General features: G+C 39.4%; 1 protein-coding gene across 2 annotated transcripts in view; it reads right to left on the bottom strand.

The window, feature by feature from the left end:
• The window catches only part of LOC113011172 (neuropilin-1a-like), a 108,266-nt gene that overhangs the window by 34,091 nt on the left and 48,667 nt on the right, over positions 1-25,508 (bottom strand). For both annotated transcript variants that reach the window (XM_080293069.1, XM_026150583.2), the window contains exons 4-6: positions 17,770-17,997; positions 12,365-12,535; positions 6,236-6,402 (exon numbers count right to left, since the gene is read on the bottom strand). In XM_080293069.1, the coding sequence (XP_080149195.1) occupies positions 6,236-6,402; positions 12,365-12,535; positions 17,770-17,997 (566 nt within the window). The remainder of the gene's footprint in view (positions 1-6,235; positions 6,403-12,364; positions 12,536-17,769; positions 17,998-25,508) is intronic.

Here is a 25,508-nt window from a genome sequence, read left to right as displayed (position 1 = left end):
GCAGGGGTTCTATAAATACCTGAAGCCAGGAGGGGAAGGAAACCTTTCCTGGGTTTACATCACTGCCCTCAATAACAGGTCAATTGCAAAGATGCACCTACTAACCATGTTTCCCATATGGCAAGGAAATTCAACACGACTCAAGAATTTCCATTTACCATTAATAACTTTTTGTTTTATTTATGAATGATTCTTATTTCATACTTCAATATAACTGCCTTGGAATTTTTCTATTAATAATAGAGTAAGTAGTAATTATAAGAATTAGGAATGTATCGAATACATGTTCGAGTACATGTTCTTAATATGCTCAACATATTGTTTGTAGCTTTTAATTATTTAATGCTCTGCACATATATAGTGCCTTTTAATCTCAAGTATCCAACAAATTACTTTGGTGCCATTGTGCTGTGGCGCCGCTCTACTAGTGGAGCCCAATTTAAACACGTGTAAACAATAAAATATTTATAACAACCATAATAAATAGTAAATTTAGAGCTAATTAAACTTACCCAAGTAGTGATTTTTTGTAAATATTTTCCAGAAATTAAAATAAATACAGTCAGTTATTAAAATGTTTGCTTTCCAACTATTTTAACGTTAATCGCTTAAACCAAAACTAGTTATTTATCTGTAAGAGGTAGATATCTATCTGCATTTTCCTCATTTAAAATTTAATTTAAAAACATGTGAATCAGATCATAATGTCCCCCATATGCACATATGCAGAATCTTATCAGCCCATTAAATGGCAGTTATCAAATGTTATCAAATCTATAAATCTTGCCAGTAGATGGGCTCCTCCACCCAGTGCTATCACTTCATTTGTTGATGGTGGTTGGAGACATATTGGTGTGCTTCCACTTTGAAAGAGTGCCAAAGGCCTACATGATGAGATTGGAGGACTTCCATGAGTTGTGAGTACAGACTCATAGTTTATAATTTATTTTTTTTATTAAAAGTTGTTTTTAAAGCTCATTTGACTGCAAAGTTCCTGCTTGGTTAATTTTACTGCAGCACAAGTAAAACTTCAGTATTTCTTCTTGAGCAAATGTGGTTGTAGGAGTTGGGCCTCATTTAATTGCAAATATCCAGCATGTTGATGAAATGGGTCACTACGCGGCACTGCAAAATATGATTACATATTTATCATACAGCTAGATAATGAGCTCATGGTGTGTCGCCATCCACACCGCCACCGGGTAACATCACCCCGATCACATTATGAATAGGAACCTGAAAATAGTATCAATAAAATATAAATGCCTTTAAATGAATAATAGAGGTGTTTGCAGTGGTGGAGGCAGGCATGCAAGAATTAACTAAGTCATAATTCCTTTTTTTCAAATAAGATGAATTGAAAGCCGTAAGGCAAACCATGCTGTGCAGACTTGGCCACGCACCACACTTAATCAAATAAAATGGGAAAATTCTCCTCACAAAATCAAATACCTCACAGAGTCAGAGGGGCGAGCAACAGCATTGGTTTGGAGGCTATAAATCACCGTGGCAGGGGGATGGTCTGCCATTTCTTCATGTTTCTTTATGTGAGCAACGGATGAACACACGTGCAGAAAGCTGCTTGCACACACCAAACTGGACCTGGTAGCTTTCAGAGTTCTCAGAGCTTTCTGACACAAGGAGTATCGTCACCTCCTGCAGTACCTACAATCAAACTGCTCTGAGATGGAAACACAGGAGAAGCAATGTTGCTGAAAAGGCATATTCAAGCCAGGTGTTTTGTTATCGAGAAAAAAACCCTGCAGATTTTACAGATTAATTGATGGGAAAAAGAAAAATGCCAGTGTCTCTGCACTGCAGCTGCACAGATGGGTGTTTGTGTCAATAACAGTGAGCGACATGAATTTTTCTAGGCTCAGATTGTCAGCAGTACCTCCTGAAGCCACCATGCTGCCTAAAAAGCCTACATTACTAAGAAAGCTAAGCGCCATTTTCACAGTGTGTCAGTTAATAATTATTTGATTAATTGCACTCGTGTATAACATCACCTGAACTGACGCTTCAGGCTTGTTCTGCATTAATTGTGCAAACTTCCCGGAGAGGTGTCAAAACAAATTTGTTATATCAGCAAATTTTATGTTTTAACCTTTAATGAGATTAGAACAGTATTTTTGATCACTTGTATCAAAGCGACCTTTATGCATTTTCATTGTTAGTCCATGCAGAAATAGCTTTGCATGAGTCACAGTTTAGTATTGGTAAACATTTGGTTTGAACATCTGGTGGGAGGGTCTTCTGTACTCTCAGTGAGCTGTGTAATTACCATATTAGGGAAATCAACTCTCTGTGACATTTTTCTCAATAACATTCTTAAGTTATCTATGTGACTTATATATCATGTTTACGTCAGATCACTTTTGCAAATATTTGATGTCTTGATAAATCGCGCAGCAATTTGAAGTTTACACAGCTACATTTTTGCCTGAAAACATCTTAAAAGTTTATTTTGTGACCCAGAAAGAATAATATTAAAACTAAATAGCTGCCGCCATTGTTGGAAACTGGAATTGGCTGGGCCGCGCTATGAATTCTGGGACAGGTTGGGCCACGAAGGATACACCCAACCTATCCTTCAAATCTGGGGAAAAGGAGGACACATTTCTCAGCTGCATTTGGAGGAGTCTTTGAATTTGGACAGCCTTGCATCGCTGTCACGTAATCGGCCTACAAATGCTGGACACAGCTACAATGCCGGAGACTGCTTCTTCTTCTTTGGTGTTTAACAGCAGCTAGCATCCTTGTTAGATGCATTGCTGCAATCTTCTGCTTCAGTCCTTTATTACACTCTTAAATCCTACTACTTAATCCTGCGTCTTTCAGGATCTTACAAAGCTTCAAATGACGCGTTGACTATTAAATTAGTCGTCGACAATTTTGATATTTGACGTAATCGTGACTAGTCGACTAATCGTGGCAGCCCTAGACATCATACGGAGCCAAGAGTTGAATAAGATGTCTAAAACAGAGTTTTTAAACCTTAATACAACTTCACCAATGTTGCAGCATAAATGTGACAGAAGCATACCATGTTCTCTTTAAAGAGAAATGATTCATTAAACAACTGCCAATTTCTTCTCTGAGATATTAAAATTAGCATCTAACTGCACAGAGGAGTGTGCAATAAAACAAAGGAAATAAATTAAGCAATACACCACACATACATATTACTTATAAACAAATTGCACTGCCATTGTCTGTCCACTGTGTGTATAATAAGTAATCTGCACCGTGCAGATGGCAGCCTTGTAATACTTTGCCCAGAGGCTCAGAAACAAACCAGTTCTCCTCTGCAGGAATATTATCCTCCATCTATAATGTTAGTAGATCTGCCACAGTGCATATGTGGTTAAAGTGACAACTGTTGCCAACCTAGTCTTCTTTGGTGATTTAAAACTTTAGTGAAGGGAGCTCATTGTATTTAGTTAAGAGTCAAAAACAAGTTAAATCTGGTAATTTTTTCCTCAATGGAAAAAAGAGATAATTTCTTAGTAAATCTTCTAAGTTTCTATGTTCATTTTCAAGTAACACAATATAAATGAGATTTTCCAGCAAGACTGACCAACAAGATGATGCCAAGTGCCCACTTAATGATAATAAACCTTAAAGGTCAGCTAACAGTGGAGCGTTTCCGAGTCGAGTGTGAAGTGGCACAAATGAGAATCAGCACCTCCAAGTCTGAGACCATGATCCTCATGCAGGAAAGGGTGGCGTGCCCACTCTGGGTCAGGGATGAGTTACGCCACCAAGTGGAGGTGTTTAAATATACGGGTGTTGTTCAGGGAGCGGGAGATTGACAGACAGATTGGTGCTGCGGCTGCAGTGATGCAGGCACTGTACCGGTCCTTCGTGGTGTAAAAAGCGATCAGATACTGGTAGATCTTCATCCCTACCCTCACCTATAGTTGCAAGTTTTGGGTAGTGACCGAAAGAACGAGATCGTGGATACAAGCAGCGGAAATGAGCATCGAAAGGAGCCAGATGAGGTGGTTCGGGCATCTGGCAAGGATGCGTCCTAGGTGAGGGAGGAACCCCCGGGGCAGACCCAGGACACGCTGGAGAAATTATCTCTCTCGGCTGGCCTGGGAAAGCCAATGCATTTATAGTTGCTCCTGCAACCCGGCCCCAGATTAGCAGAAGAAAATGGATGGATGGATGGAAACCTTACAAAAACTAAGAAACATATAAAAGGGGCTTTAACTCATTAACAGTGCATTTCCAAGAATCTTTCTACTTTGTCACTAAATGAAACATCCTTCAAAGTAATTGGTACCATCAGGAAAAATAAATATTTAACATCTCTTAAGGCAAACCTTTAAATACTACATATTTTATGTCCTTCATATCCTAACATCTCAGAGGGCTCAGCAATGAGCCACTACCTAAAACAAGTCCCAAGACAGACAATAGAGGGCCACTAATACTAATCCACCGCTGAGGCCGTCTTCCTGTCTGCTTCCTGTTGTAAGCCTCACAGGAGGGAAGTGAGGGTCTGCTCTTATTGCGAGGGGCATTGTGAGTCTTCCTCTATAAGTTCCTGTCCCGGACAATGGGACAGTGCTGGACTCTGGCCGCACCTCAGCACTGGGACTGTTTATGTGAAGTAGATTTTGTTTTTATTGGTTCAACCCTTATTAGGAAATTCACAGGCTGGTTTTGTTTTGCAATTGCTAATTATAAAAAGGTCCCTTGAGTTTTACTAATTTGAGCATCTGTTGGGTATGATACTTTAATGGGTTCTAATATGAATGTAAATAAATTAGATTTTAGTTCCTGTAATCATAGTTAAAAACCTAAATTTGATTTACCACATTTTTCTTTAGAAAATAAGGGAAAAACAGCTTTTGTCCTGAGGACTCACACATTTGTGGCTCATCTCACCTTGTTTTTGTATTTTTCCGTACAAAAATAGTACCTACATTTATATTGATATGTTTAAAAAAAAGTAGGCTTTGACTTGGCTGTCTCTTAGTGAAGGCAACACAAAAGAACTAATGGTAGCTACAGGTAAAGTAATAAGCTAGCTGCAGCTATTTTTAACCCTTAATACTGTCTCTCTGAAAAAATATCAGGTGGTGAATCAAAATTTAGATTATTTTATATGCAGAACAAAACAAGTAAGAAATAATAATATATATTTTTTCATGATATGGGGGGAAAAAACAACTAAAAGGCTTAGTATAGTAGCTACAGGGTAGCTGCTAGCTTAATTTTCACAACAAGTTAGCATAGTTTTGTGGTATTTTCATAAAATACCTACTATACCGTGGTAAATAACTGCCATTAACCATCCTACAGCATTAGTTGTATATAAATCTTCAATCTGGGGTGGCTGTGGCTCAGGAGGTAAAGCAGAAAGCTTGGTGGTTTGATCCCCGTCTGCTCCAGTCTGCATGCTAAATATCCTTGGGCAAGAAGCTAACCCCAAGTTGCTGAGTTTTAGTTAGAAAGCACTTAGATAGGAAAAGCATAGAAAAGTGTTTGTATAAATGGGTGATTGAGGCAAGTTGTTTAAAAGCATTTTAAGCTCTCAGAGTAGATAAGCGCTTTATAAGAACCAGTCCATTTACCAATCTACATATCATCTTTAAGAATACAACCACACACTAAGCATTAATAGTTTCTCCTCACCAGTTTATATTAATTTTATGTCAAATGTTCCACAAGCGTGAACAAATTGATCAACTATTGAACCAAATTTACCCAACAGTTCCATCTTCTTTAAAGGGTCAAAAAAACCAAACTTCAACACAAGAATGTTTTGCTCCTTCATTCAGGGATTGCTGGATGCTAGTTTATCAGATTTCACTATGAATAAGAGATGTCAGCTGTGCTGGAGAGGCACGCTCCAATGAATAATGCAGACTGGTTTATTTTTTCACTGTCGAGTGTCCCCATAAAATACACAGAAGTGGTACATATGAGTGAACAATATTCAGACCAGATGTGAGCATGGTCTCAGTGGTACAGTGAAGTTCAAACTGAGGAACACTCTCTTTCCACAGAGATACAAGGATGCTTTCAGTCTGAGATCACACTCTGAAAATTAAGCCAATGTGACATAATTTCAATCCCTCTAACCTATTCTGAGCCTTCAAATGTGGAATTATAGCAGTAATTATCGCTACATTATCTAAAGATATAGACGTGAGTAACTCTAACCCATAACGATAATGAATGATGAATGACAGTTAAAAATAAGGACAAATTTACTCACCTGTATCCACTCCCGCATGTTGTCATCTGAGGGTGTCCAGCCATTTTCCTGGTAGTTAAGGCGGGAACGTTCAGGGGACCAGTTGGAGTTATACTGGGAGGAAGCGGTGATCTGGTCAGAGGAAATTTCTCCAGACTCCATGCCCAGTGGCTCCATACAAGCAAAATCTGACGAGACGAAAAAGACAGAAATCCTTCAGATAAAAAGCTCCACAGCACAGGTATACATCAAAACACCCCCAACGAGAAAATAATCATCAAGTTACTGTTGTGAATCAAGAGACGCATTAATTCTTTTGCCTATAAATTATCATCAGGTTAGATGGGAAAATGTTTGTTTGTCAAAATCATACCAACGGCTTCTATAATATGAGTTTAAAAAGTCTATTACACACATCATTAGCTGGATGAACTGAATTTTTGGTATTTTGCTCTTGCATGCAGTCATTACTAATGGATGAATTTATCATTAAACTCCAGAACCGGGCTCTGAAAGTTAGAGTTATAAATCTGAGTTAGAAAAAAAACAACTACTCAAGTTTGAGTTTGTGTCAGGCAGGAAAACAAGTGAGCCTGAGTGTGATTAGAGTGTCGCCCAGACAATGTGAAGTAGTCTGTCCCAGCTTCCTGCTGCCTGCAGAGAAGTCAGTAAGAGGTCATTACAAAGAGCTGCTGCACTGGTTTGATATGTCTATGCAGCATCCACACATTCACAGGCTATACTCCATGTGCAGACATATGGAGCCAGCAAAATATATAAAAATCTATCTGACTGAACAATCTATGTGTTTTTGCTTTAGTCCAGGCCACGGAGGGTTACTGTGAATCTGTGGAAGCTTCAGCATGTCAAAAAAAGCTATAAAAATGTAACAAAATAGTGGAAAATGGCACAGAAGCAGATGATATTGCTAACTGGTCCAAAGTAACTCAAAATCTAACTATAAATCACTTTACAGATTAAATAAATCCTTGCATTTTAAAACCTGGATTCAGGTGGCGTTACTATTTTCGATAAACACATTTTAATCTACATCTGCAACTAAATTTTGATTTTCTGCTGTGTACTTTACCATCGCTGTGAATCTAATTTTTTCATGGGCCATGTATAGCAATGTTCATTAAAAGTTCTTATTGTAAACGAATGTGTTTGTAGTAGTGCTGTCAGCAATAATCTCGTTAAAATAATGTTAAAGCCGTAACTGCATTAACGCCGCAAATCTCCGTTAGCGAGTTGGCGCGGATCGCCCCGTGCGTGAGGCTGCATGGTGTCAACGCATTAGTACAGTTAGCTCGTTAACGTGTTAGCGCCTGCCAGCCGCACGCACGGGGCGATCCGCGCCAACTCGCTAACGGAGATTTGCGGCGTTAATGCAGTTATGGCGTTATCGTCATTTTAACGAGATTAACTCTGACAGCACTAGTGTTTAGTTTAGTTTACAGTACAACAAGATAGTGCAGTGAGTCAAAGTGACCTTTATTTAGATGGCGACAAAAACAAATTAAAAAAAAACTGAAAAAATAGAGGCAGGGCAAAAAATAAAATTATTAACGATAAAAAAGCGGATAACGGCACTTCTGTTTCTACTGTGTGTCTGTTGCTGCCTCTAGTGGTGAAAGTTTTAGTTGCAATTTGCAGAGATTCTTACAAAATGCATCTTTAACAATGAAAACAAAACCCCTTTATAACCATATAGTGAGGTCGTTGGGAAGATTTGGGCGTTTTCCGATGAATAAATTCGTACTTACTAACACAAAATTTAAATTCACCTCATACCAACAGATTTTTTGTTAATTAATAAATGCGGTAGTTTTGTTGTGATTCACTGCTTTCCCTGCTATTTGTGCACGATGATATACGACGCTTGTCTAGGAACCACTTTTTTGTACTCTGCCTTTAGAGACATATTGTGGGATGCTTATAGTCAAGTGTAGCATACTCATTATACATTCAGAAGCACTCAAAGGAAACTAAATAGTCCATTATAGTGAGCAGTGAGTGATTGCAGACATGGGAAATGTTCTCTTCAAGTATATTTGCTATTCTCAGCTTCTAAAATAATTTGCTGCTTTTCTTTGTGACCTATGATTGTTAAAGTAAAATAATTCTGGCTTTCTGATGTTTGTTAGAGAAAATATTATACATGTTTTGTTAAGTAAATTGACAATAATTCCAATAATAAAATGTTTGTTGAGGTGCTATTATGCATATGTGCTCAGCTACAAACGGATATAAATGCATACAAACCCAAGCAGGCAGCTATTGCAGCTATTGTTGTGTTTGGTTCAGCTTTAACACTCTGTGACTTTCAGTTTTAATCTTTATCAGAAGGATGATCCACTCCTCGGTGGGTTTAGAGAGCTCTGCAATCCGCTGGTCTTACGAAACGGACCAAAAACAGCAGCTTGGACAATGTCAAGCTGCACATCTGTATCTGTTAGGCATGAGTGTCCACTCTGTAACAGCAGGAGAGTGTGGGGAAGGAAGAGGGAGGGTGGCCGTAAAGAAATGTGTGTTTGTGTGTGTGACTGTGTGTGTGGGAGGGCTGTCTGGAGACACAAGGTCTGCCAGACTGACACAAACACACTACATCATTCCAAGTCCCACAAATAAACCAGGGAGAAAGTTTGCTTGCGACATCTCCTAAAGCCTGCAGAAAGCTGGATATTGTGCTCATCATCTTTTATTTATTTATTTTTAAATTGACAATTTTCAGGCCCAAATCCTCCAATTCAGCTTTCCCCAGAAGAATCCTCTTGCCAGAAAATGCTCTGAAACTACAACTAGACCATAAGAAAGCACGCTCATACAGCTGAAACACAAGCTTATCCTCAACAGCTCTCCAGTTCTCTCGATTTTTCTGCTTTCCATCTCAGCTCAGCTCCCGTCTCATCAAACTTATTTTTATTCATGAGACAGCCCCTGCGTCCCCGCCGCAGCAGGTATACGAGGGACAAACATCCAGCCTGTCCCTGTACCCCACTATCTAAAAAGAAAGGATGCAAACTGAAGCCCCCGCCAATGCTTCAGCTGATCAAAAGCTCTGCTGGAGGCCACTGCTGATGGCAGGGACAGAGTGAGAGAAACCCATAAATTCACTGCAGGACGTCAGCATTTGCTTCCTCTAAGACTGTAAGCATTTTGCTTGGAGAAAACTTCTCTGTGGATTGTTTTACGAAACTGAAGCGCAGCACTGGTGTGAAAATCTGCATAAAAACAACATAAAACATTTAAAGCTGTAGCTTCTAATCTGACAGTTGTTTCAAATGTGTGCATTTTAACTGACTGTTTATTCACATTTCAGCTATTTCATTATCTCTCTGACATTATTTACATGCCTGCTGCTTCTCCGACACTTCATTATCCAGACTAGTCTGATTTCCTGATCTTCATTAACGCTGACATATTTTTATTTACAAAGTCAGACTGGCTAAACTCCTTTGGCATTACAGCCTTTTAAAAAGACACCATAAATTTAACTGATAGTTTAATTAAAAAAATCATAATAATCCTAATTGTCTGCTTGTTTTAAGAGTCCACAGAGTCAACTAACAGTAGCTGTAGTGGTGATTATTCCACAGCCTTCGCTCCTCTGGATGTCTCCTTTTTAATAATAGGTAGCCAGGACTTTATTTTGCACCTTGTTCATGAATAACCTCCAGTGCACACTAAAGCTGGATGTTTTTGTCTCCAGTGAGACTGTAAAGCTCTAAAGAATTGCTAATTCTGTCATGTTACTTGCTTTCCCTGATTTGCTTTACTTTTATCCCACGCCTGCTCATGTTACATTTGATTTAATACTCTTAACCTCGTAACAGTGCGCTGTCTTGGGTAGATCTCCATTGAAAAAGAGATTTTGATCTCCAGTTGCTTCCTGGTTAAACAGAGGTGAAATAGAATTAATTTTAAAAAATCAACAACTGTTTCTCAGCTGGTGTTCTCGCCTGTATCACAAGGTTTATTTAGTACAAATCTTTCTTAGTGTCAGAGCAGTTGAGCTACCCTAAAATGTGTCCACGCACCCTTTGGCAACTGCTGAATTACCCCCTGCTGCAGGAGTAGCTAACCCTGGTTGTATAAAACTGCAGAAAAAACAGTGTGATTTGGTTTGGTGAGAAGCTTTGATTCAATCTGCTGAGCCTAGCCGATGGTCTGCAGGCAAAGTAATTTCCCATGTGTATGTGTATATTTGTACGTGAGCCTTTTTCTAAACCCAGGGCTGTTGTCAGACATCCTAAAAAAGAAAATTCGGCTAGTAAAGCGACTTATCGTTACTGTTTAAATACCAATTGACATATCTGATACATGCACATCAGTGCATTATCGCACTGTCTCGAATGCTCACCATCAACATAAGATACAAGCTGAAAACACCCACATCTTCCGCCCACAGCAAAAACAAACAGGAGGAGTGAAAAAAAAAAATGGTGATAACAACTTTGACCCTCTGGTGAAATTCGAGATTTACATGTTTGGTTACAGAAATATTTCCCTTAGAGTGAGTGTGATCTGTTCATCATAATATCACCTTTGGAGTTAAAGGGGTTTAAAACAAGACTATCCTCAAAATTTGGAACAATAAACCGAGAGACTTTGTGCTTTTTCTCTTAAAAATTCAAATATTTAACATTTACGTGTAGACACGGACATTGCTCTGACTTATTAACAAAAAGCTTTTCTCTGTATCGATAATTTCATTTTCTCAAAAGTTCCAAAATATCTAATAACTGGCTTGTGATTTTGGCCAAAAACTATTTGTGTCTGACCATTTCCAAGTCTGTTTATATTTCCTGTCTTGACATAACCAGTTATTTAGATTTTATATTAAAAAAAAATAACACCGGCCTCTGTGTGCAGCTGCCGGTAATCTTACCCTAAAAAACACTTAAAGATCGATTTGGAAGAGCAAACTGAGTATTTTACATTGGTTTCTCCTAAAGCGCCACTGAGGGACCTTAAGGAAACTCACCTTTGAACACACACACACATTCCTACAGAGGGGTGACCGGGGTCAGGGTTACCAGAGTGCAGTTAGCATACAGGCCAGCATAACTTAAACCCCTAAAGGCATTCCAGCAAGGTCATACAGTCAACCGATGCAGACAAACGGCTTCTGTCCCGAACACGTGGACATAAACAAACACGAAAAAGACAATAACCAAGCATGAGGAACTTTTGCCTCATGATAGTATCCTCATGGGGGAAATTGATCAAGTGAATTGGAGATAAAAGCTAAAAGAAATTAATTTAAAAGCAACCATGTAATAAGATTACACTCACGTGTCTGATGGTAACGGTTGAGTCATTTAAGCACAGCTGTTGCAAATAACTCATAGAACTATCGGTTTTATCTCTCAGAAAACACCTCTCAGGTAAGTTATCACTTACAAAAACAATATGCAAGATTGGTTGTATTTATTCTAAAGACTCAAATTTGTCCTTTTAGCCACTCAGAAAACAGCTATCGACAATTCTGCAGCATTCTCCAACCACACCCTACAAAGTCGTGCGTAAATCCCAGGCGTTGTAGGATGATTAAAAGGAAAGAAAATATATCTAAGCTACACAGCATGTAATATATAATCTTACCCACATCTATGCACCACTCTTGTTAAATACTGCTGAGTTTCAGGAGGCTATCATGTATTAAAATAAACGGGTCTTAGATGGGAACACTATTTGAATGAGCTGTCAGGAGAATAAATTGCTTTATCATAAAATAAGCCCAAAGGTTGGGAAGGAGTATTTTTGGTCCATTTGTTAGACTTCAACCACAACAAATGGACTTTAAGCTGTAAAATGCAACAGCTGAATATAGCAAATATTGATCATCAACCATTAACTTAATTATTCAACTGCATTAATAGTTATTTTATAATGCAGTGTCTTTTGGGGCTTTTATTGACTGGAACACAGAGGCCAGAGGTCAGACAGCGGATAGAGTCCGGCTTCTGTAGAGCTGGAGGAACGACTGCCTCGTGCTCAAGGACAACTAGGTTGAGTTGAAACTACAGACTGGCTCATATTTACTCTGTTTTCATTCTCTATGAGACCAGAAATATCAAAGAAGTGAACCAGATGACAGCTTTGCCCTCCGCATCGCGCACTCCTTTCACTAATCCAGCTGCTCACCCTCGTCTTCGTGTCCTGAGGGGAGGGTCCTCTCGCGGATGGTGTAGTTGGCAGAGAATCCCTCTCTGGCGATGGCGTTGTCAGTGGTGATGGTCATGGACAGGATGCCCGTGTAGGAGATCACTCGGCCCGGGGACGTCTGGCCACAGTATCTGCCAATGTGAGGGCCCACTGGGAGGAGAAGGGGGAAGAGTATGGGCAACAGGGAGGGAGAAAGAAAAGGAGATGTCAGCTTCATCACTCATCACCCGACCAGAGAGTGTTTTTTCTGTCCTATACTTCCCTTGTTATCATGGGAAATATTACGCGACATCAATTAAATCTACTTGTTAAATCTTGCATGGAACCCAAGATTGAAAAGTTCTGATTTAGATTTAGAAAAACTCGAGTCTGCTCTGAACAAACAAAGTTTGGAGCTAATCTCCTGTCAGCAACAATCTCCCACCTCTCAGGAGTGATGTGACACCTTAGGGGCAGAAATAAAGGTGAGATGGCAGGCAGCAGAAACACTCATTCCCACCACGTATTGTTTTGACACTCCCAACCTTACACTCCAAGCAAAGTGTGTATACAGGATCATATCAGGCGCAGCAATGAATAACCTTTGTATCAAGTGAGTGCAAGGTATTTTATTCTGATATCACACCTTGATTAAGTTTTAAACTCCTATCGCATGACATCAAATTATAACAATCCATGCAAAAACTTTCTTTTAGCTGTAGTCTTGTGGGAGGAGCAAAATATGGCAGATATATTAAAAATATATATTTTGAAGGGTCCAAGAACAGATTGAGGAAGAGTTACCTGTTTCTTTTTCCATGTTAAAAAGCAAATAAATAAATAAAAGCCGACTTTAAAACATTCACGCCACAAAAATAAACATCCATTTTACAACATGAAATGTAAACGATTTGTTTAAGCTTCTTTGTACAAATTTCCTACAAAGTACAGTGTAATTACCAACACTAATTATGAGGAAACATATACAGAAAACAACCATCTATTGAACCTCCCAATTTACATTTATTTATAATTAGAAACTTTGTCTTCAATTTGCTGAATAAATTCCTTGCTTGCACAAAAATGTAACTTTTTAAAAATATGTTCAGCTGGTTTGCTGTTCCCTGATTTATGCATACAAGTAATAACAGAAATGCAAACTCTGTGCTCTGTACAAAACACATGTTTGAGCTTGTTTGAGAAACACAAACTATTAGGGAACTACTGAAGGAATTATGTTTAGCACCATTCATGTTTATATGCTTTTACAATGTCACTGGACTGAGTCTCCAGTCGTTCTATTTACCTGGTTGGTGGGTGTACTTCAGTATAAAGAATTAAATTATAAAAGCAATATCAGTTAACACCAGAATCTAGATGGATAAACAATGAAAAATAAGTATATTTAAAGTAAACTGTCACTTTAAAAGTGCTGTAGCTAATCACCACGCTCAGTCAGGCAAATAATGAAAAAAAAATGCAGATACAGTCAACAGTGTGAGTTTTAAATAATAATAATAATGCTAATAATGCAAAGTGGTGTAATTCTGTTAGGTTTGTGTTATCATAGTTGGTCACCAGAAAATAAATATATTATACATTTTTATTTTTAGGGAAAAAATGTGAATACTTTCTTCTTTTTTGGGGGGGTTTCCAGTTAGAATGACCATTTTCTTTATTCCCTGCCTAAAAAGACTTAGAAGAAGAATTTAATAATAACAAACATGATATATTCTGATTGACTAGTTACAGTTAAGGTGGGTTTGGGGTCTTAAGTGACAACAATTCAGACCTGAGGGGGTTAAAGCTCCTGAAAACCATTGAAAACTATTGTTTTTACTTGGGCAACAGGCAGAACCAGCATACTCGGGGATTCCTCTTTCAGTAAAGGAGACGCTCACAGTTAAAGATAAAATATGAGAGCGTCACAGGAACGCCCGCTGTAACATCATGTGTTTTTATGCGCAGCACACAGTCACAGACTGTCTCATGTCTGAAGACTTTGAGTTCCACATCCACAGGTGGTCCCCTGTTTCATCCTCTTCTTATCTGTGAGAAACAATGTGAGTCTCGCCTGCTGCTTTGAGGAGATACTGCGCCAGCGATCTCTCAGAGACCCGCGGAGCAAGATTCAGTTTTATATGTTACAAAAATTATACTTCTCTAACAATTTCCTTCAGCTTTTAAAGGCAAACCAGCTAAACAGAAACACAAGGCGGTCACAGCAGGAATGCTGAGCTGCGCTACTCTGATGGTTTATGTTTATCAGTTACAGTTTAAAGCAGGTAGTCGACAATCTGTGACGGATTACATTTTAAAACTGCTTCAGCCTTATCGGAGGTGTTGTGAAAATGGTTTTGCTGCAAGGCTGTCAGTTGATGCAATCAGCCCCCTGGAAGCAGAAACTCCTGCAGGCGATATGGCTCCATATACATCTAAGGAAATGGTTATATCTGAAGCAAACGCCGAGGAAAAGTGAGGAAGAAAATTACATTTCAGCACTCTTGACATTAAGCTATCAGTTTGTAAAGTTTGAGAATCCAAGCCACCAAAATAAATAGAGCTTTGTACAACTTTATAATATTTATTTCAAAGTTTCTCTAAGTTTTTTATACGATCTGTGCTCTCCGACAAACTGAAGTAACCCAAAATAATAAGTTTATAAAATAACGAATGCATAGAACCATCACAGAAAATCTGAAGTTGCAAAAAAATTGCAAAAATTTGGATGCGTCAGTATTAACAGATGTTAGTTCTCAAATTGTGTGTTTTGGTATTCAGCCACCAATCTTCTCAAGAATTTGTCAACTAATACAAGAAATTAAAGAAACAATCTAACATAAATATGCACATGTAAAGCTCTGACAGCTGGCTCAGGAGGTACAGCTGGTGGTCTACTAATCATAAGGCTGGTAGACTGATCTCTGGGCCCACGTATTGAAGTTTCTATTCCCTGCACCACACATCACATGTCTCTGACAGAGAAAAAGTGCTGCATGAATGGGTGGATGTGGCTCGTATAAATCAAATTCTCCTGTAAGCTCTAACTGCAGGCAGTGCATTAGAATCATAAAATGGATAAACTGCATCATAGTTTTTATAGGTTTTCAAAGAGGCACATCTTGTAGCCTTTCTAAAACAATCGGACAAACCCCAGGAACTAATGAAAGCCATGAAATGTGTTTAAAGCTTTGGTAAAACTAAGAAAGTAGGAATTTTTCATCAAAAAGATGAGAAGCTTTGATCAAGATATTTACTTGGTAATGGTTGCATTGTTCTGGTGAGATAATATGTGAAAAATCTCTTGTAAAGAATCTTTTCTGAAGAATAAAATAGGAAAACAAAAAAACAAACAAAAGACCATTGAATCTTTTTCTAATTAAGTCCAGTCAGAAGAAAGAGCTTCTTTTTGAAGAATCGATTTACAGCCCTCAAAGACGAAAAAAACGTGGCTAATGAGAATCTTTGATGTGCGCATGAACGTTTGTTGGGATGTAGAGCTACATGCCGGTCTCAACCCTGCTGCAGACGCTTTGTTGTCAGCTCGGCTTTAACATCACCCACAGATAGTCTCTCACACACACACACATCCGCATGCATTCATGCAAACAGACACACCTGAACACACGAATATACGCACAGATCATTTGACAGGAAAAGCCCTGGCATGTTATGTATACTGGCACCGCTTAAAAGTGCATGTCACTGCCTGTATACCTGTGCCAGTCTTTGTGTCCCTCACGTCCTCATGCCAGTCTCCTCCTTGGCAATAATCAGGCAAAGCTTTGGGCACAGCAGCAAGTATTGTGGGCATCCTGGCAGCCGGCACAGGCCTGTCCAAGGTATGTAGCTCTCACGATTATATGCACGCTGCACGGCTAATTAGACAACAATAGAAGCTGAGAAATGCTGTTCAGGTTGTGCCTGAGCTGATTTTACAAATGTGAAAGGAACAATGTGTGGGAGTCTCTGCATCATTCACTTTCAGTGCAAAAGATGCAAATAAGCGTCACCTTCTGCATGTTCCTCATATTTCTGCATGTCCATGACACCTGGATACACCTCCCTTTGAGGTTTAATGACACTCATAGATAGATTTTTTTTCAATCAGGAGTGCTATCTGCCACTCCAGATTGATCTTATTTAATAATTTTATTCATCAAACTATTCCTTTAATGCATAATCATCATCCTGACCGGACTTGGGATGTGCAAAGCAGGAGAACAAGCTCGGACACATACTTCATATGAAGATAATTTGTAGTGTACTGAAGCATTGCAACATGTGTTTTGTTGCTGGGGAGCATGAGGTCACAGAGAGTGATTCACCAAACTGCAACAGCAAAACAACGAGTATGAGGGGTTTAATTTTAAACATATTTAAGCTCAGGCTTAACACGCAGCGACTTCTCAGTGACTTTAAAGATTTTTCGTGGGTGAGTGAAACTTGTTTTGTTTTGAAGTGATGAGAAAATCTACTGCAGACTTTTGCTAGGTGAAAATGAGTGTTTCTACACAAACTGGAAATTAAATGTTAAGGCCAACGGGGTTTTCATCCTGTAGCCTAAAAAATATGTTTTTAAATGAACCAATCAAGAAAAACACACACACGTGCACTCTGCATATCCTGTATGTATCCCCGTCTGCTGTTCTTGCTCCCCCTGCTCATCCCGCATCTCGCTTTTGCAATTATCCACCTATTTTTCACCTCTGTCACTCAATCCCGACTCATCTCACCAGCAGGGAAGGCATCCATACTTGTTTTCCACGGTCCTCCTCCCCTTCACATCCACATGTCTCTGCCTGTTTTCTGTCTGTTTTCTGTCAGCATCCACAGGGGGAAGCTGTCTCAAACCTTTTTCATCCTCCTCTCCTCTGCTTCACAACTCTCTATATTCTTCCTTCACTTCTCCGTCCCTTTTCCTCCCAATTTCCTCACTTCCATCTACATCTGCGCCCCCTTTTTTGTAACTTTGCTTCACATCTGTGGAGAAACAGCCCTGCTTTTTTTTTTTTACTTTCATCTTTTCACATTAATCAGTAAATTTAAAAAAAAAATCTTTTCCAGATTATTTTGCATGCTTTAATTCATAAACAAGACCATTTTCTGGCATTTAAGTTAAGTGTATGAATGGGTAAAAAGAGTGCTTGGAAATTCATAAAACATTAAAAATCCTTTATGCCCTTTAGAAATTATTTATCAGGTAATCATTTTTTATATGCATTTACAATTTCTGACTAGTTAAGAAAATGCTCTTTTATGATTACTATTTTGAAGCTGTAAGCATCATCCTCTCTCTTCTCTTCATGTCTGCACTAGTTCAGTTTTAAATTCCTTTTCAGTCATGTTTTAAACTCTAAGGTTTCAACTAACATTTGCCCGTTGCACCCCAGCCCTCCGCTCACCTGCAGGGAAGCCGTCCCAGATCTCCAGCCAGTCGTATCGGCAGAGGGCGCCCGGTGGCGGCGTGGTGTCAGGCTCCATGTCGAAGCTATCAAACTCCACCACGATCTCTGTCATCTTGGGGGCAAAGATCATAAAGGTACATTCCAGGTTGTTGGGATACTTCTCAGGGAAGCCCGGTGTCTTGATGACTCCACTGGGAGCCGTGAAGTTTCTGGAACATTCAGGACCTGCAAGGTGAGAAGATACAGATGAGGCTTTAAAATGTCAAGAGGTGACCAATCCTCAGCTAAACGACGGCGTAAACTCTGTGGAGTTAAGGGGCAGTAAGGCAGTAAGGGGTCATGATGTGTCCGCCCTTACGTTGGTTTTGTAGTTTATTTCTTACAATAAAATTCATGTTTTTGCAACGTAGAAAGAAAAAATTAAACATTTACAGAATGAGAAGCAAAATGTCAGAATGTTTTGCATCTGCTTCAAAATCCCTCCACGCGAGCTTCAACAGAGGGCCTTTTGAGGTGGTTTTTTGGTCTGTTTGTGTTGGCACGGTTTACGAAATCCTCAGCAGTTTGGATTTCTGACCTTTTCAGTTGTTACGGTGGCAAAAAAAAGGATAGACATGTTGGAAATCAACTGAATATATTTGCTTTTGACCTTTTCCTGTGTCTGAAACTTTGGCAGGTCCAAACACTTTTGCAGCTTTAACATCTTAAAAAGGAAGTAATAAGTTCTAAGACCGGAAATGATTTTCAAAAATAAGGAGAATCTGAAATACCTGTTTTATACAGAAAAAGCCCCCCACTCACACACACATGCTGTTTCTTAATGAGAGAAAAAAAATAAACCCCTTGTTTTGTTGACAAAATTCATGCAATTTCCATCCAATTTGCTGCGTCGTGATTGGTCCCCTCCCTTGTCGGAGCCCACTGAGTCTGAGTTGTGACTGGGGTGGGGTTGTTTGACTGGAATTTATTTAAGATCCCAGACCATGTGAGACTGATCATGGCAAACAAACAGCAACGCACCCAGAGACACACTAACAGACAACACAATACTAATCTTGCAATCACAACTAATAACATAATGAAACTTGCACGGTCAGGACGCAGATGTTAAATTTACTTTATGGGTTTTTCGAGGAAGTCATAATGAGCCTATGATTCTATTTCTTAAACATATTTGCTTACCTTCTGTTTTATGTGTAAAGCTTTTAGTGCATGCATTAATTTTAAGTTTTGCAAACAGCATTTATGGATATTTTCTAGCACAAATCACGTACAGTACATAAATATATTGAGTATTGACATTTAGACAAAGAGGTTTTAAGAAAGAGCAACGCTTTACAATAAGTTCCTGGTAATAAGCTTTAATTAATAGTTAAAGTCCTTATATTTATTCTTAGTTAACTTAGCTGTCTTTGCAGTTACTATATATAAAGTGAGAACAAAACTGGCTAACACCGACCAAAATAGTCTAAAAGGATGAAAAATGTTACGAGCTAAAGGGAAAATAGAAACATTTGGTTTGAGCAAAGCTTTGACTACAAATTAAATTCCTGGAAGATGTTTTTAGAAAGTATGATTCTTGTCCACTGGACAATGAAGCCTCAGAGTCTGACCCACAACAGTTGCATGAAAACATCACATGCGCTGTTAGATCTTCACATTATCTAGACAAACCTTTTTTTAACACAGACGACCCAGTTCAAAGTAATAACACGTGACACAAGGCTCATCCAAACAGACCAGCGGGCCAGCTTGGCAGCTGTTATGTCAGTGCCATCTTTTGTACACAAGCTGTTTTCTCCACAGTCACATCCGCAATGTTTACACTGCTCATGTAAAATCTCTGCGTCGGCTTGCATCGGTCAACGCGGCGGGGCGGTTCACACCTTGCTTGTTGCAAAGTGACATGAGCGAGGTTACGAGACAGTGACTGATCTCCGAGCGAGACAGGAGGACACGAGGCGTGGACGCGGGTCAAGCGTTGCTCGGAGGCAGGAACAAAGTGTGCGTGTGTGTTAGCATGAGTGTGTTGCGGCGCGGGGGGCTTCTCGTGTTGCCAGTCCAGATGTGACCTGCATGTTATCTGAGCATGCCTGCAAACGCAAATCCACACACTGATAGAAACACAAGGAGAGGCACGCACACACTGAAGTGGTCCCCTCGCTGTTGACACAGGTGGTGTCATTAAAAGGCCGACATGATAAATGATGAGGAAAGATGGGCGGCGAGGGATGAGGGAGGCTTCACTCCTGCTCAGCTGGCACACTTTGGACTGTGTGTGTGTGCGCATGAGTTATGTGTGTGTCTGTGTGAAATGTGCAGATGGGTTTCTCAAATCTAGGTTGAGAAATCTGTGCTGCGGTATGTCGATCAAGGACAGAAATTAATCTGATTTAATGAAGATAAAAATGAATAATGCAACTTGTTTGTTCATCAATCAATGTGGGTTATTTTTAATTGCCATGGTTTGCAATGCCTGTGATTATTTTTCTGGTGTTTTTGTGTTGCTTTTCTTTTACTTTTCCCTGCCGCCCCATCTTTTCTTCTCACCGCTTCCCTATGTTCACCTATGTTAGTGTGTTTTGTTCTGTTACTGCATGCCTTTGTTGTATTTCCTGCCTTTAAGATGGTTTTCCACAACCTGACTTATTTCACTTCTGTTTTATTAGTCAGTGAGTTCTCAGAGTATCTATAGTCCTGTACTTCCCCATTACCACCAGCCTTTTTGTTTACAAGCCTCTTTTCACCTCTCCTCCTCTGCCTCTGTGCATTGTTGTGCTCTTTGAGTTTAAGATTTCCTTATGTTAAAAAATCAAATTTACAACCAAACAAATTCGAAAGCTGTACCCGTTTGAATAAATATGACTTAACCATAGACTGTATATAAAAGATGGGCATAGTCCCTATGACTATGACATCATCAATTTGTTTTTTTTTTTGTCTTTTTTACATGAGAGGGTGAAGTTATCAGCTGAGGTTAGCGAGCTTGATTAGCAAGCGCCATTGTTAAACTGTATGGGTGCATTAGTAAAGGACTAATTAAACAGTAGAGCACAAACCTTTTGGATGGGCTGCATTACAGAGTGAATCAAATTATGTGTCAGATCATTTCAGTGGGTGCGAGGCCCTGTAGATGGTGCTGTCAGTTAAAATGGGCATGCCTCTAATTTTTCACCCACCGTGCTTTTATTGTGGAGGCAGAAATAGGCTAGGGAGACCAAAAAACCCCCAATATATATATATATATATATGGTTGTCTACTTGCACAGACATGGAAGCAGCCTCAAGTGGCCACTTGAGGAACTACAGTTTTTGGTACTTCAATGTTTTTTGTTTGTTTTGTATTTTTCAGTTCTGGATGTTGTAACTTGGACTATTATGTCTTGAAAATGAGAAAAAGCCCAGCTTAAACAAACAATCAAATAGACCAAAAAAAGACAAAAACCCTTGCACCCTTCAGTATGTGTATATTTCCATATTTAACAATGTTTTGGTGAAAAGCATATGTGTTACTGTGCTACGTTACTGACACGAGTGCATTCTTTCCTTTAACAACATGGTGCTCTCATTTCCCATTTATCCATCCTCTGTCCATCCATCTTCTTCTTACTTTCATCTTCTTTTCAATCAATGACCCTTCAATCAGCTGCGGCTTGAGGTCACATCAGAAAGAGAGAGAGGAAAGAAATCGGCCCCCCTCTTGTCTACCAAACCACAAAGACAAACATGTGTTTCTGGTTTGAAAAAGCTGTAGTGAAACAGGAGAGTTGGGACAAATATAGTTCCAGGACACTGAAGAGGCCTCACTTGGCTATCATTTCTAAATGAAATGCACTGTGCGGTCTGCAGAGGGTGGAGTTATGGTTATGGTTACAAAAGACGGATGCGACTGAGCTTTACAGCCCAGCACTCATTAGTGCCATCTTTAAAGCCAAACAGAACATGTCATCTGAATGAGGGTTGGTGCTTTTTGTGGCAGTGTTTAGGGATTTTCTTGTACTAATGACAGGGGGGAAAGAGGGCTGGAGATGAGGGACGAAGCCACAGACTGATACACAGAATTAGGCAAAGGTAAGTGGAGACATATGTCAAATCTAGCAAAAAGTCTCTCATATAAAGGGAAAATACTAAAACCCAGTGTTTTATTTTCATTTAATTTGCTTGGCTTAAAAAAAAGTCACATTTAATAATGTTGAGTAGCTCCGGTGGTCATGGGTGCAAGAAAATAACGCTGATGTCGGTTAAAAAAAGGGAACCTCAGTTTCCTGTGTGAAATTCCCACATTGCAGATTGCACACGAATGTTTTTATGATGATATAGCAACACTGCATCACTGCTGCCTTTTATCCAGATAAAATCAGTCATTCGGAGAACACCCACAAGGACTTTTTTGCAAGAAAAGAAAAACATGCCATTCATGGTGTTCAGACAAACAGCTAATGCTCCCCTGTTTTTACAGACTTCATATGCTTTTCTTAATTCAAATGCAAATACTGCTTAAATATTAGAGATGGCACGATACCACTTTTTTATGTCCGATACCGATTCCGATATCATAAATTTGGATATCTGCCGATACCGATATGAATCCGATACAGTGTTTTTTAATCAACAAAACAGTTTTTTTAAAATATCTTGCTGCATTTTGTATAAGTTCATACTCAAGTTTAAAACAACAACTACACTAAAGCTATTCTGTTATACCTATATGCAAAAAATATATATTTCATAGTTCAGCAATACTGATCAATCTAATAAACTTAAACCTACACCATCCTCCCTATTCTGGTATTTTAAAGAGTACTTAGCATAAATATTAAGCAACCTAACTAATAGGGTTCCAACTCCCAGCAACAACAAAAATAAATAAATAAAAAATAGGGAACCACCCCTCACGCTCCACCTCATGATGCTTAATCAACGTAATCAACCTTAATTTGATGCAGTGTGAAAAAAAAATGCACAGAAATCAATTATTTTTCAAGAAATATTAAATAGATTCAACATCTTTCTTCAACAAAATTGCAGACTGCACAGATGGTACCTTCCCAAAGGAAAAAGTACTATAGCTTACTAGGGTATATATATTAGACTTAATAGTCACTATATACAGTAATTGACTTCTATTCATTTTACATCAAATTAAAACTTTGGGTGTAAGATTCGGATAATTATTTATTAAAAGCTCGACATTTTAAATGAGAATAAGAAAGAAAAGTATGTCTTTGTGCCCCCTTTTCCCTGTTCATGCCCTATCGGCCCCCCTGGCTAAACTTTGCTAGATCCGCCCCTGCACAGTTACCAGCCGTCAGCTACGTAGAAAAAGATCCTGGTGTAGAAAGTAATATTAAATAAATTCTAACAACAGCTGATCAAGCTTAAACGTGCTGCTGTTGTTTATCCGCTGGTTTCCTCTTTCTGGTGCAAAAACAAACAAGAGACACGGACTCGCGACAGAAAAGCCGATGAGCTGATCATTAAGCAGTTTCATGATTGAAGTAGCAGCAAGAAGAGGCAGTCGCCTGTTAAGCTTAACGCAGGAATGCTTTACAAACATTCAGAGATGGACTTACACACTTGCTTTACTTTTCTCGGGGATAACTTTGTCGGAGATGAAATGCCGGGTTGCTAGCGAAGCTCCACATGCTATCCAGACCACCGACAGGTCCCGCATGCCACAGCCGCTCTATCACGTGATGCATACTGCTCCGACGTGCTAACGTTCTGAGGTGAGTTACGGCGTGTTGCAAGTTTTGTGAGGTGCTTTCGTGATATTTAATGGATTAGATTTTTTATTTTTCTCCGATATCCGATCCAGTAATTTAGGTCAGTATCAGACCGATACCGATTCGTAATATCGGATCGGTCCATCTCTATTAAATATAAAAGAGAAACTGAGATTAACATGATAGAATTGAAGTTTTTGAAGGTATGGTTAAGGCTTTGGACTACAAATGGAACCAAACAGCTCGTTAGCTTGTTAGTTAATCTTGTTAGTCTTCACTCTTGTAGAAAAACGCCTGAAAAAAGCTCATGGATACGAGTAGCACAGCTGATTTAAAATAGTCAATAATTCTGCACCATTTCCAACCTTCCTGCAACTAAAACACATAATGAAAATCCCCTAAAACATGTGATTCCAACAAGGACGGCAAACAACAACTTCAGCGTCAAACTGAAGCAACTTTCAGGATCACCACCGGTGCTGAGAGATGGCTTGAGAGAGAACCTGCAGTCTGAAGGTGGCACATAAGGTCATGAGTGTCGCTTTTTCAATCAGTCATGAGGTTGTGCACCATGAATTCTTCCCCCAGGATGAGACTGCAACATCCCGAGGCATCTGAGGAAGAACATGTGGTGCAAACGACCTGAACTTTGTGTGTCAGCTGCTCAGAGTGCATTAAAAATATTTTTTTGACCACAGCAGCTTGTTCTCAAATTTTCTCTCATTCAAACCCCATCCACTTTCTCAAAATGAACCTTGGGTTGAAAGGTTTTAACACAGAACACTTAATACTGGCTACTGGTCAACGTTTATAACAGGGAGTAATTCAAATGCAACAGGAGCAGTGCTTCCAAAGAGACCTCGTCATCTCCGTCACTTTTCCTTTTTTATCCTCACATATTTTATTGTGTGAGGATAAAAAAGTGCACATAACAACAGCGAGAAAAAAAAAATCTTACATTACATATAATATCCAAAACCTTTGCCTAATCTAGTCCCTCTGATACTTTAGGGTGCACAGATCTGAAAAGATCTGCGCTCAAAGGACAAAAACAGAGAGAGATAATCGTGCATTGAAGACAAAGAAGAGCATTGCTCAGAGCAGTGGCTCCATTTAGCAGTGAGTCACAATATGCTGCTCTGACTGTAATGGATTTTAAATGTGGTGAGGAGCCAGGCAGCGACATGGCAGGGGGATTACCTGAGTGAGTACAAGTGCTGTTTTTAACTTGTTAGGAGGTAGAGGACCCATATTGAGGCCAGCACACCCACACACACACAAACACATGCTCCCACCCACACGCGTATTGTGCCCTAGTTTCACAGGCCCTCTTCTATGCCAGAGCATCCATCTCATCTGCAGGTCACCCCTGTTGCCTCCAAGGACAAACAGCCCATTAGCTAAATGAGCCTGGGGTCCCACACACCTGTCTGTTTCATACGCACAAAGGAAACCAAATGAATGCACCGCGTTACCAACAAAGACTGATTTTCACACACGCAGAAGCAAAAAAAGCAATATAAGATGTTAACACGTGCATGTGCAGGCTGTGCAATAACATAAAAATGGGTGTGAGCACATTGAAACAGCTTGTTCTGAAGCATTCGTCTTGGTGCTGAACAGTAGCTTGCAGACGAGACATGGCAGCTGGACGCGTTCAACAACAACAACAGTTTCACTGACAGTTAAAAGGTGGGACAACAGCAGCATGGCAACACTCACAGATCTGACAACTACGCTTCATTCGCTTCATACATCACACAGTTAAACCCTCATTTTTTTAATCGACACGTAACAGTAATATGAGAAAAATCGGAGCAATTTTACTTTGAAAAACGATCTTTCAGATACTCACTGCAAGGTGCGTTTAGTAGCTGCTGAGAAGATTCTGATCACGTTCTTTAACGATGGCAGTTTTCTGGTAGTGATTTATGATTTGTCTAAATTAAACTCTTGGCACAGTTCCATGAAAACCTAGCGATGAAGAGCGGTGATGATTAAGATCAATCA

Source organism: Astatotilapia calliptera, chromosome 18 (assembly GCF_964374335.1).
Source record: "Astatotilapia calliptera chromosome 18, fAstCal68.1, whole genome shotgun sequence".
Lineage (NCBI taxonomy): Eukaryota > Metazoa > Chordata > Actinopteri > Cichliformes > Cichlidae > Astatotilapia > Astatotilapia calliptera.
This window is presented reverse-complemented; position numbering and strand designations above follow the sequence as displayed.